This window comes from Cylas formicarius, unplaced genomic scaffold (assembly GCF_029955315.1).
Source record: "Cylas formicarius isolate icCylForm1 unplaced genomic scaffold, icCylForm1.1 PGA_scaffold_1__22_contigs__length_36826433, whole genome shotgun sequence".
NCBI lineage: Eukaryota > Metazoa > Arthropoda > Insecta > Coleoptera > Brentidae > Cylas > Cylas formicarius.
In genome coordinates this window covers 14870768-14889129 of record NW_026844264.1, presented here as the reverse complement: position 1 = coordinate 14889129, position 18362 = coordinate 14870768, and the positions used below count along the sequence as shown (strand labels likewise).

General features: G+C 33.4%; 1 protein-coding gene across 1 annotated transcript; it reads left to right on the top strand.

Moving 5' to 3' along the window:
* The first annotated feature begins 7421 nt into the window (after positions 1-7421).
* LOC132696398 (uncharacterized) lies at positions 7422-9311 on the top strand. Its single transcript, XM_060661201.1, has 5 exons — positions 7422-7618; positions 7949-8079; positions 8229-8383; positions 8740-8996; positions 9174-9311. The coding sequence occupies exons 1-5, from the start codon at positions 7598-7600 to the stop codon at positions 9309-9311; spliced, it is 702 nt and encodes a 233-aa protein (XP_060517184.1). The 5' UTR covers positions 7422-7597.
* The last annotated feature ends 9051 nt before the right edge of the window (positions 9312-18362 follow it).

Here is an 18362-nt window from a genome sequence, read left to right as displayed (position 1 = left end):
GTGTTTAAGAGATGATTATTATCTAATGCTTTAGCAATATCAGCCTGATCTCCACCGGCCACACTTATAGAAGGCATTCTGCAAAGAGAAGTGAAGGAGTAGAATGGATACCCCAAATTGGAACACCAACATTTTCTACGTAGATAATTGTAGAAAATTCAAATCATGGCTTTGTATTTATTTTATTTAACGGTGAAAAACGATCCATAGAAAACATGACCGTCAGATTCTGATGAACGTCAAAATTGCTCGGGGCTCGGATCTGAATTAATGCTTTGAGCTTAAAATTAAGTTGAGAACTTTCAGACTCAGCTATGTGGTAATAAATGCAAATAATCGCAATAGTCCAGAGCAAAAAAAAAACAAAATATTAAGTTGGTATGTTTTTATTAACCTTCAACTATTTATTGATCAAAAATAAAACTACAATCCGATTGAAATTCAACGTTAAAAATTATACCACTTAAGACCTATTGGCTAGAACGTAGGGATAGTAAATTATAATGTTCATCCATACCCGAATATATATGTAAAACTACAATCCCAGGTTCCAATATCAATATATCTATATAACGTCCTTTGTCTTCCACAAACTTGTCATCAAGAAGAATACGTTCATCACGTGACATTTATCGCCAAAATACGTTAACAACATTTCCGCAAATTTAAGCAAATAAATTAGCGTGGCCGTACAATCAAATAGACAATTCCGTTATGTCGGACCTGTTCTTTCTGCAACCGCCACAAAATCGACAATACTGTCGCTACAATGCGCGGCAAAATGTATTTGAAAGCGTAATGATGAAATTATTCATATACAATCAAGTGGCCATTGTGCGCCGTCATTATTTGTTTTGTTGCCGCTGATGCGGTCGTTTTTTTATTGTTAATAATTGTTATTGTATTAAATGTTTTGTGGTTTTGCTTTTAACGCGTCCGCTCGAATGCGTGCGGTGGGTGTTTTCCATAAGGATTCATAAATCAATGTAATCTGATTATTAATAAAGCCGACAATGCACATTCTCTGATCGACTCCGCTGTAATTGATAGTGTTTGATTGGACGTAAAGCGGCTCTGGACAATATGCAGGTTGACCGACAGCATTACGACAAAAAGGCGCAAGCGCCAAAATGGTGAAATTTTAGATTTTTGTGACAACCTGTACTAGTTCTGGCACAGACCACGGCAAAACGGCTTCTCTATTTTCTTTTTGTCTTTCCTGTTTTACGTCGTCCCAAAAATTGTTGAGATATGTCCCGTTAAAAAAAAAATCTGTCTATTATTAATATTAGTATTTGAATAAAATCCACAAAAATAAAAACCAAAAATTGCAAGATCAGAAAATCAAGTTGGTATATATTCTTTTTTTACTCCCGTTTGAAAGACGGCCAATTACACACCGATCTATAGATCGCTATAGCGTGTGGGAAGCGTCACTTGACCACGTCAGTTTCGTTTCCCACGGATCCGAGCCACTTCGGACATTTCCGGGATATTACCGCACGGATTCGGGAGTAATCGGATGTTTTCGGAGATTTTAAAGCACGGCTTGAATTTTGACGTTTGTCAATTCTGACGGTCATGTCAGTGAATGTATTCGTGTTGTGTTGCGAGAATGTACCCAAAAAGTAATTGTCGTAGACAAAGTATAGTATGCAACACGATTGGTAAACTTTTTAAGTCACTCCTTTATTAAGATTAGATTAGGTAGATTTTAGCAACTGATAGTATTTTCACATAAGTTCTCATGGTCATGGCCATCCCTGAGTAATTGTAGTGGCATTGTTTTAGAAAAATGTATTGAACAGCTAAATTATTCACTCGTTTATTAAGCACTTACTCACCCGTGCTCCGCTCAATTAAATCAAACTCGTGACTAAAGTGAATTTTTGCATAATATACCTACTATAAGTCAAGTAACTTTAGTTGGGTAGATATTAAAAACAGTGATGCAATTTTGACGTTTGTCAGTACTGATGGTTCTGCTTTTATTCTACACTCATTACGTTATTCAGAAATTTAAATCTTTGTTGTTTTTTTGTGACGGTTGTGAAAAAAGTATAGTATGAAATATGTTTATGAACTTTTTCAAGCACTTGTTTATTAAACATGCTCCACTCATGCCTAAAGAAACTCCAGAGTAAAGTGTCGTTTATTAAACATTTGCATTATTTACTAGTAACATAAATTACTCATTACATGAGTAACATTTTTTTATGTTGTTGGTATTTTCCTGTTTTTATTTTATAACTTCATAAATAATTAACACATTTAGAAATATGTTCTAAAATATATTTTTTTAGTGGACGTATTAGATCTCAATTTCTGTTGAATTACACTAAATTGAATTTCTTTTGAATTACACTGGACCAAAAGTGTCGAATGATGTGTCACTTTTCTATTTGTTAAATTAAAAAACGCTTAATGCGGAAGTTATTTGGTTATGTTTTGGTTCTTAATGGGAGAGCATCATTATTGTTGTAGAGTTCTCCAAAGGATATATCGTTTCTACGACGTAATCCGATTATCAACTTTGGTAAATTTTTATGAAGGTCTCACCGCAGGCCTACCTCGCTTGGGTTTCGCTTTAAAATCCTCAATAAATAGATTCGCAAGTCCACAATGACGTTCCAGAACCATACTTCGGTGCTTCGTGCATACAAATGATGAAAGCTGAAGGATTTGGGTAGAGTTTGAAAATTATTCATAATTATTATTAGTCCATGCAGTGAAAAATCAATTCTTAGTTTTAAATGAAGGAGTAAATTTAGCTACAAATAAATGTTAGAACATTTATTAGAAAATAGTTATTCTACATCAAAATAATCATTTTCGTCACTGAACTCGAAATTGACAGCATACTTAGATTTCTACAACCCCCCAAATCAACAAATAGCAAACTGGGAAAACATTCATGATAAATCAAATATCTGCATAAGATTTTTATTGCTTTCCTAGGAAATTATTTTAGAGTCACTATGTTAAACCCTTAAATTCGAAATCAGTTAAGCTTTCTCATGTGTTTTTAATATAGGAGATCAACCCATCTAATGGGCAAATTCAATTTGACATCGAGCTACCTCAAGTAGGGACTGTTTTAGGAAGATTTATAAAAAGCACACGAACATAAATTAATTTTAGTTTAATCAAGGAAAATCTCCCTACTCTTAAAATACAACAGTCCCACGGCACAGTTCTTGTCGGTTAGCATCTTAAATACGGCCCTGGCTTGTGGTATGCGTGCTGCAAAGAATGTTCTCTTCCGCTTTACAACAGGCGGGTCTTAAACTCATTCCGAAGTCAAAGCCATAAAAAATGTAAAAACGGTATATGGTTGGGAGAACTCTACCCTACTCTAGTCTAGGGCCCCGAGATTGACAGGTAGTTGACCCGTGCCTTAGTGCTTAAAATTAGAATTACAGTTTCTGAATGTCTTGCTGAGAAACATAATATTAAAACTGCGCTTTCTACAATTGAGAAAATTATTATTCTCAATGCGTTCAAAGCTCTTTGCCACCAAAACTGTTAAGTTGTAAAAATAGTTGAAATGTGCTCGAATATGACTGGAGTGGACAGTCAGCCATATAGTGACTTTTTCACGGGCATAAACGTAGCCCACTCAGGCCACCAAAAAGAAGTACAAAAAGAAAAGAAACTGTTATAAAGCAGAATTAAACTACTCAGAAGAATAATATACTCGTTTCAATTAAGAAAAGGAATACTACCTTGGACAAAATAATGACTGAAATGCAAAAATATGATTTTATACCACTCATGCATAAGAAAAAATTTTGGAAAACTTTGAAGGAAATGAATTTTCGTTACGAAAAAGCTCATAACAAAAAATCAGTTTTATCTGCTGACGTCGACGATATTTAAGAGCAATTACACAGTTTCGAAGTGAAAACAGGAATTTACGCAAAGTAGCATTTCAATCAAAACGAGCTGTAAGAAATTGAAGATTACTTTCAGCATATGTTCGATCTTATTTCTCCTAGGTCAGTTACATTCACTTTAAATGGCAACCACTATTAGAAATATATGCTGAAACAGGAACTACTGTAGATTCTAAACTTGAATCCTTTTTGTACGAAATTTGTTGTCGACTAAATCGCTTCAAAACGAAGTATACTAGTACGTCGCCTTCCGCCATATCACTGTGAATTAAACCTCATAAAATGGTATGGGGCAACTGAAAGTGAAACCCTCTTGCAAGGGGGAGTAAAGACAGTGGATTGCGAAAAATCGAGCAAGTTAATCGAACATGTGATTGAAATCGAAGAAAGAATGTGGTAAGCTGATAAAATGCTAGAAAATATTATAGAGCACCGTATTATTTCTCTGGTCTCCAGCGACTATAGTTCATCTGATTACTCCGATGACGACTAAAATGTTCATTTGAAGTGGTCTTGCAGATAGTAGATTTTTTAAAATAGTAATATTTATTACAATTACAATTCATATTATATCTACTTGTTTTTATTTACTTGATTTTAGAATAATTTATATATCAATTATCTGCACATCCGTATAATTATAATCATGTATAATTATTATTATATTTATTATTCTAATAAACTACCTGTAAATAACCTTACTTCTGTAGTACTACTTCACTACCCTACTACTATCTATTGTAAAAAAACTTTATCTGAACTTTACCACCCTGTTTAATGATCCATTTCAAATTTACATTCTACTACGCTCTCGCATTAAAATACTGAATTTAATTCTTCATTTGGTCTGTTATTTTTTGTTGCTAATAGAGAAAAATGTTTTTTTTAGGTTGCCATTTAAACATAATTGACCTTAATACATCAAAAAACTCAAAACATTTTTGCTAATGAATGAATAGATAAAAAACTTTTAACATTGCGAGGTCACCTTATTTGATACTTTGATCCCTTGTATATTTTCAGAGTATAAATTGAGACACACCTGTATGGTATCCCCATTAAATTAACTCGCCATAGATCAACCAGTTTACAAAAATCGTTATATAAAAAAATCTGTTTTTACGCTAAAATAGCTCTACAAAAATTGTTCCATTTTTCGTATAAAATTTAATAGTTCGTAAAACCAAAAGAAAAGCTTCAGACCGTAATAATCGCAGATAATTTTTCTAAACAAAATATAATGTGATACGCCGACTCCGATATTTCAAAACTATAACCATCCTCGATAAGGGTGACTATCCCTTTGATGTGGACCCCTTGCCTACCCACGCATTTAAATAGTCATTCAACGTTACAATGGTCCCTGATTGGTGAGACAATCAACGGTTTTTGCTATGTCAATTTGTTTTTGTATCGGTCACAATAGATTCACTGCGTGACAAACAGTACAAGCCCACTGCCAACAATTTACACTCATTCAATTCGGTCCATGCATGACATGAATTTTCGTTCGAGTTTATTAACGTCGCAGTTTTATAGTATTTGTTCCTTTACATTAATATTTTCACAGAGAAATTCAGGTGCTTGCTCCCATACTTTCATTATTGTCTATTCGAAACCTTAGTTTATATAATTACAGCTTAATAGCTTTCAGAATATTGTATTGGCAAACTTTTTTTGGGCGTATTTTTAGGTATTTTAAATAAAGTGTAGCCTATTTATGCCTTGATTCTTCATTATTGCTTATTATTGATTGACACTTGTCTTCTATATTATATTATTAATTTTATTATCATTTCAGAAGATCGGAATGACTAGTCACAAGTTTCATTTTTATTTTAAAAATTAAATTCATAAGTTGCAATCAAAATGGACCCCCGTTGATCTGTTATATTAATTCTATTAATTCGTATTAGTGTAGTTTTTGTTAATATTCCTAGAACAGTCCCTATTTGAGGTAGCTTAATTTTAAGTTGAATTTGTTCATTAGGTGGTTGATCTCCTATATTATAAATACATTAGATTGATTAATAATGGATGTTTTCGCAGTTTGCTATTGGTTGATTTGTGGGGCGCGAGTTCTTTATATTCCGTCTTGTGTTTGTAATTAGTAATCACCAACTTACTGTTATTCAATTGTTTTTCAAGACTCAGTGGGCCATTTTCATTGAAGTACCATATATAAATATTCTACCATTGTTTTATAGCAAAATTCACTCCTTCATTTATATTTATAATAAACATTTTAAAGTAAGAATGGAGTTTTTAGTGCATCGAGGAATCTGACTGATGAAACTCTACACAAATCCTTCACCTTCTGGCATTTGTATGCACGAAGTACCGAAGTTCGGTTCTGGAACGTCATTATGGAATTGCGATTCTATTTATTGAAGGTTACAAAGAAAAACCCAAGTGAGGTAGGCCTGCGGTTAGACCTTCATAAAAACTCACCAAAGTTAAATACCGGATTATGCCGTAGAAATGGTATATCGTTAGGCGAACTATAATTTATAACAGTAATAGATATAATTATAATTATACATGATTATAGATATTAGCAAATAATTACGATGTTCATTATTCTTAAAACACGTAAATAAAAACTTATGCAGAATGAGAATAACATAATATATAATAAATTCTAATAAATATTTTTTTTTAAGTATAGATTATTTACAATACAACTTCGTTCGTTAGTTTTCGGTGACAACAAATTTCGTACAAAGAGGCTTATTCTAATATCTAATATCTTTCCGAAATTGCTTCTTTTTAAAGTAAGTCAATGAATCAAGTCATTTTTTGTTCAACAAGACGTGAGTGGTTTTTTAGGCCTATAACACCCAGAAGGAATAAGATCTAACATATGCTGGATGTAGTCTTTGAAAACATTCACGTTTCATGACAGCCTCCAGTCCGTTTTCATCGCATTGTTATTAAAGCACCACTGACAAATCCATTTTTGCTACCAATAAGTTTTACAGAACTAGTTATTTTATTAACCGTTTTATCATTTATTAACTTAGGAAGGTACTTCATCATCATCATAGTATATTAATAACAAAAAGGAACATATTTTTGTCTTTAGGCTTTTCCTAATATGATTTAAACATAATTTCACCATTGACCTACCGAAATTGTATTAAAAAAAAAATCAGTTGCTTTCTTTAACTACGCCACTGATTTTCCTTTTCCCTTGATCTGCATGACATAATTCTTCCTAATGTTCGTATACACTGTGAAAAATCAATAAAAAAAAATCAAGTAACTTTAAAATTACTAAAGTCGAATTTTATTTTTTTTTAAACTTTAACTTTGAAAATGAAGAAAATTTTATTTAGGGAGAGTCTTTTTGTTTTTTCATAAAGAATCTTCAGTTCCACTTTACAGCACTCACTAATAGGGCGTGGACCCCCACGGCAAATTGGAAAAATCAAATAAATATTTCCCCCTCTTTCTTTTAGACAGAAACAGTAGTTCGAATGTGGACTAGGCTTTAGAGGTACGTCGTTTCGCGGTGCACAGATATTGTTATAGAAACTACAGATCACAAACGAAACGTAAGCCCAGACATTAACAAACGACAGTGTTGTTTTAATCAAGGTCGGCCGCGAGTTTAAAAAAGTTGGAGACTCAAAATCGATTGTTTTAGTACGAATAGAGCGTTCTTTCGGAAAAGTGGGAGTTGCTTCATAAAAGGCAGCATGACTTGTACAATGACCGTCGTAAGTACACTTTTACTTTTCATCGCGTTGTAGGAGAAAGTAAATTGAAAATCGGTGACTGTTTTGCATTAATTCAACCTTGAATCCGGACGAGACCTCGAATATTATTCAGCGAAGTAGGATTTAAGATATGATCGGAATGTGGAGAATACGTACGGGTTAACGACATCTTTGGATTTAATTTGAATTAATTATAGGAATAAAAAATCATTTAAATTTAAAATTATTTGAGTTATAACATATGATAACCAATATATTATTTTTGATGTAGTGTTGACTATTTCCCAAGCACCTTGGTTGTTTGCACTTTTGTTTTTTCTCGTGTTCCAGCTTTTGATGATTGTTGAAGTAGTTTTATTTGCTCAATGCGCATCCAAAGAGTTTCTACCCGCACCTCCGGGACAGTCTCCGAAATGTTCAAATGGCCGGACATTTTGCGAAGCGATCGACAACTATCCGAGGTAAATTCCAGCTTAGGACAACGTGCAGTATTTAAAATCGCGTGAAACAAGTTTTGCCGGAAATTTGGAAATTCCCGTCCCGCATAACAACCTTGGTTACCGAAAATCAATTCCTAAAAGCGGTCCTTATACTTTATTGTCACTTTCAGCGATTTGATAGCGAGTTTGGTGCTCAAATCGGGACAGGTTAACTACAGACAGTTCCTGGTTGACGAAACAAAAGATGAATTTATAAACACAGATATCCGATCTGTTTCAGCAGGTGAATTTTTCCAACCGGCGAAACCTCGGAGCATTGCCCAAGGTAACGGGTTATTATAATAGCTAATTCTACATAAAACCTGCTAAAAACTGTACAATACCATACTATTCACATGCGTTTTACATTTGCCCCGTGTCTCTTTATTTCGATTTTTTTCAGAGTAAAAACAAATGGCGTATCAGGTGGGATGGGTCCACATTAATAGTACAATCGGCCCGTGCCCGTTACTGGATTTTACGCGTTGACTTTAAAACATAGCAATTGTTTTTTAAATATTGTTGCGTCAAATTTCTGCTAATAAATTTAGTAGTAGAGGATTGGGGTTGTTTTTTTAAACTTTAGGTCATCTCAATTTAACATAATTAAAAGTATAATGCACCTACAAGATTTATTTTTAGGCTTGTTTGACTCTATGGGCAAATTCAAGCATTTACTGGACGCCATCGAAAACGACATTGAGAACAAAGATACGTACGTTGAATTTTGTTGGGTGTGTTTCACGCCAGCACCGGGTGTCCCTGCAAGGTCAAGTAAATCAGGGAAGAGAAAATGTTGTAAATTATTTTTGAGTATCTTAAATGGAAACCGGAAACCCGTTGACTTGAATTTTAAAGCCCCTTTTCTGCAAAATATTCTTACATCGACGATAGTCAGCGTGAGTACTAGTGCAAACCTGGGACAAACTCTAATCTTTTTATTTAAATCTCATTAGTCTATCTCTGAAGGGAAAGTTATGACGGATGTTCTAATATTTTCGAATATAAATCTCGACAATTCCAAACGCCTTTAACGATTTTTAATAAAATTGAAGTCCTTAAAAATGTTTTTTTAGGCTATCGATCGAGCTATGAGCAAGGCGATTGCGATTGTTTACCTTGTTACCAGATGGCGGTGTATTTTACAAATCAGGCAAGTGTCCAACAACCCAGTGAATACTATATCTCATTCCCTTTATCCTAACCTCAAATAACAATAAAGGAACTTCAAGTTTAGAAATAAGTTGAATTTTGTGAAGCAGTTCCATTTCACCGATCTCCAATTTACCAAAAAAAACAATAATTCATCCTTTGCGTTTTATAATAATGTAGGAAATATTTGTATTGATTTGTCTCTGTGATTATTTTAAAAAACGTGTGCTTTAACACGGCATTTTAAACAAAGTATTGTATTAGAAATAGAAAATTAAAATTAAAAAAATAGAAATAAGAATTGCTATAATCCAACAGTTTTATTAAATGAATAAATAAATATATTTGAAACAGTTCCAACAATTCCAATTCCAACCAGAAACAAAGTTATTTTGATTGAGATTGACTTGGAGATATGTGTCTATAACTTCTTCTTTGGCTACTAACACATTAGCTTGGAGGTTCTCAAACAGTACATAATCTTTTTACAAAACTTCTGGATTCCTCCTGCCTCGGTTTTTGCTGAGTCGAACATCCTAACGTTTCGCCAATCATCCTGTTGGCTAAATGAAGTTCATAAACACCGTCTCGGATGAGTGATTCCCATATTCGTGACAGGTAAAGATCTGAGTCGCGGTTAAGATTGTTAGGTTGTGGAGACAGAGAATTTTAGTTTTATCGAATAGAATTTTATGTCCGGTTGTGTTCGGCAACTGCTGATGAATTTATTCGTCTTAGTTTTGAGGCTCTGAGCCTAGTTGATATTTTTCGTCCGGTCCCTCCAATGTATTCTTTGCCGCATATGCATGGAATGTTGTAAACTCCTGGCAACTTAAATGGAATTTTATCTTTGACGCATCGAAGTTGTTGAGATATTTTTGGACAAGTCGTAAATCTGATTGTGAGGTTATATTTCTTTAGAACTTTTGACATGTGGTCAGTGATGTTTTGAATGTAAGGAAGGACCACAGTGGCAAGTATAGAATTGCTTTCGGCCTCTTTGCTATTGGAAGGTTGTGGTGAAGTGTATTTTGTGATGGAAATTAAGCGTTCTAATAATTTCCACATTTTTAATGTGGAAATTATTAGAGATAAGAGCAGACGTAAGGTGTTCGGTCTGTGTGGGTAGGTATTCTGTAAACACAATGACCCAATCTTAGGTCTAGTTTCCTATTGGTAAGAATATCAAAGCATGGAAGGTTATTATTAGTTTCTAAAATAGTTGCATGTAATCAATTCTTCGACAAAAGAAAAATCCGAGAGTCTATAAAAATCAATAAACAATCTAACAATCCTAACCGTGATTCAGGTCTTTACCCGTCACCGATATGGGAATCAGGCATCTGAGACGGTGTTTATGTCCCTCATTTAGCTCCGCCCCCCCTCAAACAATGTATAAGCAGGTACAGAGTAAAATTCGAACCAGTTTCAGTCAAGCTCTGAAGAAGCTAACAGTTCGACTCAGCAAAAACCGACACAGGAGAAATCCAGAAGTTTTGTAAAAAGTATTACCGAGCCTGTGGAAGTTTCTTTGAAAAAGTACATAATCTCTTTAATAGCGCAAAAGTTTTATTTCTCGACAATTTTGTATCATCATTCGGTATACCAGTCGCTACAAGACACGAAAAAAAAAACATTCGAAAATTTTTAAAATTTCAAATAAGTCAAAGATGTTAGAAAAACGAAAAATAAAATATTAGCAGCCCAAAAATGATGCTCACGACTTGATTTCTAAAGTCGTTAATTCGCCTTTAGTAAAATTTTAGACAGATTTAAACACATGTATTTTCTGTGTACTGTGCTCTGTTGCACTTCATCTAAATATTGATAAAGTCACTACATATTTTTTTCTAAACCTAACCAATATATAATTAAAACGTGTTAAATATGTTAAAGATATAGGGATATTCTGGACTGGTGTTCGCGTCTTACATGGGGGGTATCATCATAATTTAGGAGTTATTCTGATGGCTTTAAGAATCCATCCATCCATCTTTATATACAATATATGGTAGGAGGTGTTCTGGATTATTTGTCAACCGCTTGGTTCCACGATTACGTGGATCGAATCGAGAGTTAGACAAAGGCTCTTTAGTATAACTATACTATTGAAACGTCAATAGACCAAGACACTCTGATAATGTCGAATTGGGCTATTATTGTTTGCAATCTTCCGAAGTCCCAAACGCAGGGTTTTGATTTTTTTTATATATAAGATAATAAATATCAGGCTTTATACTCTTCGGAACAGGCTAACCTTCAATATCAATGTCAGTTCAAGATGATTGTGCTATTAATAATTAATACTAATTTTTGTCGCTCCATAATTGCTGTGCTACAAACAGTCTGTTGTTTAAATAAATCAATAAATAAACGACAAATAAATTGTCTTGAAAAATGCGCATTTGATATAAACAAATAAATTACAAATGTGGCACAGAGCAGAAAGTAAATGAAACTTGATATCATAAATCCACAAAAAAACTGTCTATTTTTTACATGCGACTATCCGAGAGAATTCTGAATATTTGAGTAATGAGCCTGGCTTATTGTCCAATTATGGCTACCCTTTTGTGTCATCGGAAAATTCGGGCATGATAGCAAATTTCATCAAAACTGAGTTAAGAACTGCAAATAAACTTTAAAAAAGTCGATATCGGTGATATTTGTATCGGGTAAACTTAATTTCTTAATCTACATACAATTTTGTTTAGTTAACGGAATAGTAAATTTAAAAATAAAAAATATGTTTGCATGAAAAGTCTCCGCATAACATCGGAAAATCCCAATTCTGGAGGTTAAAATCAATTGCAGAATGTCAGTTGCTTATTATATTACAATAAAATAATTCGTTTGATGAAATATACAGTGTGTCCAAAATAGACATGAAGACTTCGTTGAATTAAAATTTATTTGATAATATGATATATGACGATATGATTATATGATAATAATGGTTTATGATGAGTTGACAGTTTTCCATTCTTTATTTTAGTTTACTTTATAAAATAAAACAAAGCAAAAATGTAAAAAAAGATAAAAAGCAAAAATAATTTACAAATGTGCAAGATCTCCGTGCTATGCAGCCTTACCTTGATGACATTGTATAAAATATGATACTTGACGTTCATGGGTGTCAAAGACGCAGCAAAAGTCATTTGTTAAGATTGCCATTAATATACAAGGAAGGTGGAAATATATCCTCCATACAAACGGCGCAGCACCAGAAATGACGCAACTAACTAAAATCAAAACGTGTGCGTAAGTACAGATATGGACATTGATCATTTAATTGTGGCAAAACGGCTCATTTCTTAAGATTAGATCGAATAATTTGCGGTCTCCTTGATTGCACTGTTTCTTACTTTTCATATTTTCAATGCTTAGGAGTGCACAGGAAGACTAGAGAATGAGAAAGGCAACTTTGAAAGCGTCAACGAGGGACCACTTTAACCCTTCTACTTTTGTTTATGTTCCGTAATATGGATGATGCGCATATTATAACAAATCATAATTCGCAATAAACTACACATCAACTTGCGAGCAACATGACCTGCAGAAAAGGTTTGTTTCAACAGAGACTCTAACGAATGATGTCTTTTTGGATGCCGTCCCGCTGCATTCGTAAAATAGTGAAAAGATCTATTATTATTTTTACAAGGCTTCACACAGCGCAGCACTAGTTATTCCCTTGAAGCATTTTTTTGCATTTCATTAAAAATGGTCTCGTCAAAGTGTTTTTTGAATTTAAACTGTTAATAATATTTCGTACGCTCCATTTTACAACTGCACTTCCTATGAATGTGTATAATTATCAACCCAATATTTCTCAACTTTATTTGCAAAAGTTGTAGATACCAATAATTGCACATATTTTAACGTGATAATTCTGAAGTCAAAATAGGAAATTGATAATTAAAGAGTCATCAACGGTTCAAAGAAATTTATACTTAAAAATTATTCTCTACAACTAAAACCTGAAACCTAACTACAAAAGATAAATAGGGAGCAATTATTTGACAGAAATCATCAGAGGTTTTAGGGTTTATTAGTTCTCTGCACCAAGAATACTCGAAGACAGGGATTAGCTAATTAGTAAGGTTACATAAAACAGATAAGAGGAATTAAACAGCGGGGTCCTTTTTCCGCAACAATAAGAACTGAAGTGCCCAAATCGGCTTTCCGAGAACATAAAAGTCACAATTCCAAATGGAATTTGTAAAGTTTACGATATTATTCTCGCGCCATTCTCACTTATAGAAGCCCTTTATCAAGATCTTGCCAAGTTTGGCCTTTGAAAGCAAACCATTGAAAAAGAATTGGAAAAATTGAAACCGCCAGCGAAACGCCCGCCGCAAGCGAAAAGAACGATGATCGGAGTTATATTGCTATCCAGATTTATTGTGTTCTTATATAATATCTCTTTATATTCGACGGTTTTAAAGGGCAGTTAAAATTTTCTCGTTTTGTCTTTTTGGGTAAAATTGAAGTTAGTTCAGTCAGCAGTCAGCAATAATCTCGATAATGTAATGGGATTTCAAAATAGATTTTGCATGCTTTACAGAAAACTGTTTTCGTCACATTTTATTCGCTATCTTTTACGTATATTAAAACGGTAAAATTTCCCATTTGATAAGTAAAGTCGCTTTTATTCTTTGACAAATATTTTCAATCTTTAAAAGTGCTAAATCCATATCACTGTTACTTTAAATATAAAATTTTGCCTAGATTTTAGAAGCATGAAAAATATTTAAATCTTTTTGATTCCTGATAGAAATTTTTAATGGTAATTTTTATTTCCCGGTGCTTTAAGATTATGTGAACCTACCAAAAGTTACTTTATTGCACTGTATTCGATATTCCTTATATATAGATTAATGAATATTAATTCCTTAGCTTTCAAACCAATATCACTCTCAACCTGAATCGATTAATCAAGGATCAATACATCTCACCTCAGTTCTTTTCTCAAAGAATTCTAATTATCAAAATATCATAGGTTCACTATACTGTGCAGCTGTGCTAAAAAATAAATTGGAGAAACAGGTCGAAAAATATCAACCAGACTAAATAACCCCAAATCAGTCAGACTGAAGCAAATAACTACATCAGCAGTTTCCGAAGGGAACCAAAGTTTATTTGATAAATCCAAAATACTTGCATCTCTTCTCTCAGTTTCAGTTAGCGCTCTGAAGAAACCACCAGTTTGTTTGGTGACATATCAGTTAGACAGAGTCAGTACCCTACGCAATTTGTTTTGAAATATTTTTTATTGCATAAACTTACGGGTTCTTATGCTAAATAAATATTTTGCTTTCAATTTTAAATTTCAAAGATGGCCTCACCGACTTACCAATGCTACCTTAGATTAAATTTAGTAAAAAGTGTTTTATGACGCTTGGTGCTATGCCAAAGATGTCAAATAATATTAATGAGGTGTTAAATAAATTCGTCGCGAAATTCTGCAAGTTTAGAGGCCTTCATTTTATTATTTGTAGTACCTAGATATAATGAGTTTTTAATGTTAATCATTATTTGCAACAGATACAGCAATCATGAAAAAGCTCACTGAAAAGCTTTAAAGGTTTTCTCGAATAGCTTCTGCTTTTTAAACGCGCGACGAAGCTGTTATATTCGCAGTAGAAAAGCAATGTATAGCGATTTCTTCTTCATCTAAGAATAAATTTACGTATCTTTGGGATTTGTGAGGGCGTGTAAAAAGGCGCCGGCATCTTATATAAGTAAATCCAATGGTAGGTATATTGGATTCCGAATAAACACGAATCTGTTCTCCCGAGGCGTTAGGTCTATGTGCATGGGTGGGTGGCAAATAAAATGATATTTATCGTTCTCTAAAAGTACTAGGAATGCCGAACAAAAGCATGAAAACACTGATGAAATAACATTTTTCTACTCGCTAGTGTAAAATATCTAATTATGCAGTCAAGAGTGCAGAAGATGACACTTTAAGTTGACGTTACGCAATGAGAACGTTTCAATGCTTTGGTATCTTGACGTTTGTCAATTCCGACTTTTATGTCACCCGTCACTCAGTGAATATATCCATGCCGTTTTGCAAAAATATACCCAAAAAATAATGGTCGTAGAAAAAGCATAGTATGCTCACGTGACGAACTTGTTCCTTGCTACACTGGGTTTTGAGGCAAATTTGAGGCAAATTGATTCACGAAATTGAATAAACTAAAATAATTATATTTGGGAAAACATTCTTGTTAAACATATAGAACTAGAACAGAACTAAAGTAAGTAGAGTATAAAATTCACGTATGCCTATCAGATTTATTTTTGAAAGTCGCTTGAATAGGTCTGAATGTTTGCACTTAAAGATGTGCAATAATTCATTTTTTAGAATTTTAAACGATGTCTTTATATTTTAAATTTGGAAATGCAAGGTATCTAAAAAGGTGTAAAGCGCACTAAGCTGAATGGTCTCTGCAACAGAAGAAAACTATTATAAACGATTATTTTATTGCTTTTATCATAGAGTTATAAATGTAGAGATTTTTGTGATTTTTGAATCTCATTTTATATTGATTTTAGTCTTTAGTCTTCGAATTGACAAAATACGATTTTCAGAATTCATTTTATATTCCTATTCTCTCGATTTTGGTTCAGATATGTTACAAAGTTTTATATTTCCATTCGCACGTAGCAAACATTTTAACTGAAAAATCACTTAAAAATGGGGAATAATTCCGTATTTAGTATTTTAAATGATTTTTTTTTTATCTTAAATCTGACCAAAAATCTTGAATAATGCGTGAGATCCAAATTAGTTTCACTGCTTCAAAAATCTTGGAGTATTGGAATTTGGGACCTATTGCAATATAATTGAGGTATTAAATTTTGAAGGTTAAGGTTCCAGAGACCAAACTTTCTCTGATGTTGATATAATATTCAACGAATCGCCAAACAGATTTTTCACCATAGTTTACTTTTAATCAAATTCATATCGAAAAAAAGATACGGGGGTTTATTTTTTCGGAACAAACGCGTAACCCGAGGCTATTGAACAATCCTACCGAAAAAGACACCGTTTTGTTGACTCTGGACACAACGCGGTCCTTTATTGGCACGGAAACCCTCCTGTTGGTACATTCTTTCCACTCAATAAAAGCATTCTGCGCCTTTTCATTATTTAGAGCAAACCTAGCCTAGAGCTGTCTCCTATTGTGACTGTCGACTGGTCCAAGATCGGAAAAATCCAATAATATCGCCTTGTTGTATAATAATACGAGATCGATGAGTAAGTAGATTGCCAATGTTTTTGAAGAGGGGAAGTGATATGTAGAGAAAGGCTTATCTGATATGAACAATAGGAAAATTGTCCAAGGAATATCCAAAAACCATCCTATTGCTTACCATACAAAAATATACGAGTAACTCACATATAAAATGTTAAAGTCTCTTCTGGGAAGGTGTGGAGTAATAAAATCTGTGCAAAAGGATTGCGGAGTGACCAAAGAATACTTAAGCTACTTTTAGTTTATCCAGTGCAGGTAGTACCACACGGCTTCGGGTCAGTTTATGGGTTCAATCAGAAGAGGATAAAAAAAAAAAATTTTTTAACAGAATAAAAATTAGGCATTAGGTTGTGTAGTATTAGGTATGGTCTGTTCATAGATATAAGAAAGTGGCGAATTGCTTTTGAATGGGATTATCCAAGGGTGGTCATTAACATGCAATGCAACAAGATTATTACCTAAAGTTTCGGAATTTAAATTCAGGTAAAATTGTGGTCCGTAATAGAAAATAGTTTTATACCTAGCTGTGTTTAATATTCTTTGGTTTGGTATACTACTTAGTATAAGTTTATTAGTGATCATTCTTATTTCGTGTGTAATACAGCGGGTGTTGAATCGTGTGCGAATTATGCAAAATATGTGCGAATCTAGTGTATCTCAGGAGATGCTCCCGCCCAAATGTAGAAAACACTATTCTATTGAGACTAAGAAAGTTATAAATAATGTTTATTTGACGTAGTGCCAGCAAGCAAGTATCTTTAGAAGAAATGGCCACATTGACGAAAATTCCAACATCAACTGTATTTAAAATTGCGAAACCGGTGTTAAATGTGGCAGAACTACCTTATGGAAGTGTATTCAACACATGGGTTTTAGATTTAAAAAAATTGACAAAAGGCAAGTTTTAATGGAATCTTTTAGAATTCGGAAATGACGACTGGAATATCTAGAAAAAATTAGGATTTACAGAGTACAACAAAAGCCAATTATTTACTTGAATGAAACCTGGTTCGACACTTACCCCGGAAAAGGATTGGTTTGACTCAACTGATAAGTGTAAAACAAACGCGTCATCAAAAGGAGGTAAAAGAATAACTATTTTGCATGTTGGTCCTAAAGATGGTTGGATTCCAAATGGACTTTCTCTATCTGCGAAAAATATTAAAGATTCTTCTCTGGATTACCATGAAGACACCACCGCCGATTTATTTGAAAGTTGGTTTAAAAACAAACTAGCTCCAAACATTTCTCCTAATAGAGTAATTGTAATTGTAATGGACAATGCAAGTTATCACAGTAGACAGTTGACTAAAACCCCTTCCTCATGTGACACAAAAGCAACAATCCAAAACTACATATATAATAACGACATTTATCTTCACGAAGATTATACCAAAAATCAATTAATTGAGGTTCTACAAAGCTTGAACCTACAAAAGGAATACGTCTGTGATAATTATGCAAAAAATCTAGGGCATGCAGATAATAATTAGAACCGGCGATGATAGCGATAGCGATACTGATAGTATCTTTCCTAACAAAACCCCAAATAACTAAAATTTTAGACTGGTTTCTTAAGGTGTTTGCACAATTCGTAACAACAAAACCTGCTAAAGATGAGTGCCACTTGAGAAATTGAAAAATACAAAAGTTTATGGTGTAGCTATACTTAAATTCAAATTTTCTATTGTGAATGCATGTCACCATAGACTTAAATCGGAAAAGTCAATATTCCAAAAGATTTCCTTGACTGCACAGCATTGATCAAAGAAGGCAGCAGGAAACTAGCATTTTGTCGTTATTTTCGGAGAGGTCTGTTTAATTTTATTAAGGACGAAACCTGTACCT

Coding starts and splice junctions, on each gene's coding strand:
- LOC132696398 (XM_060661201.1), top strand. CDS start 7,598: ATGACTTGTACAATGACCGTC. Junction 7,619..7,948: donor TGACTTGTACAATGACCGTC/GTAAGTACACTT, acceptor CTCGTGTTCCAG/CTTTTGATGATTGTTGAAGT. Junction 8,997..9,173: donor TTACATCGACGATAGTCAGC/GTGAGTACTAGT, acceptor ATGTTTTTTTAG/GCTATCGATCGAGCTATGAG.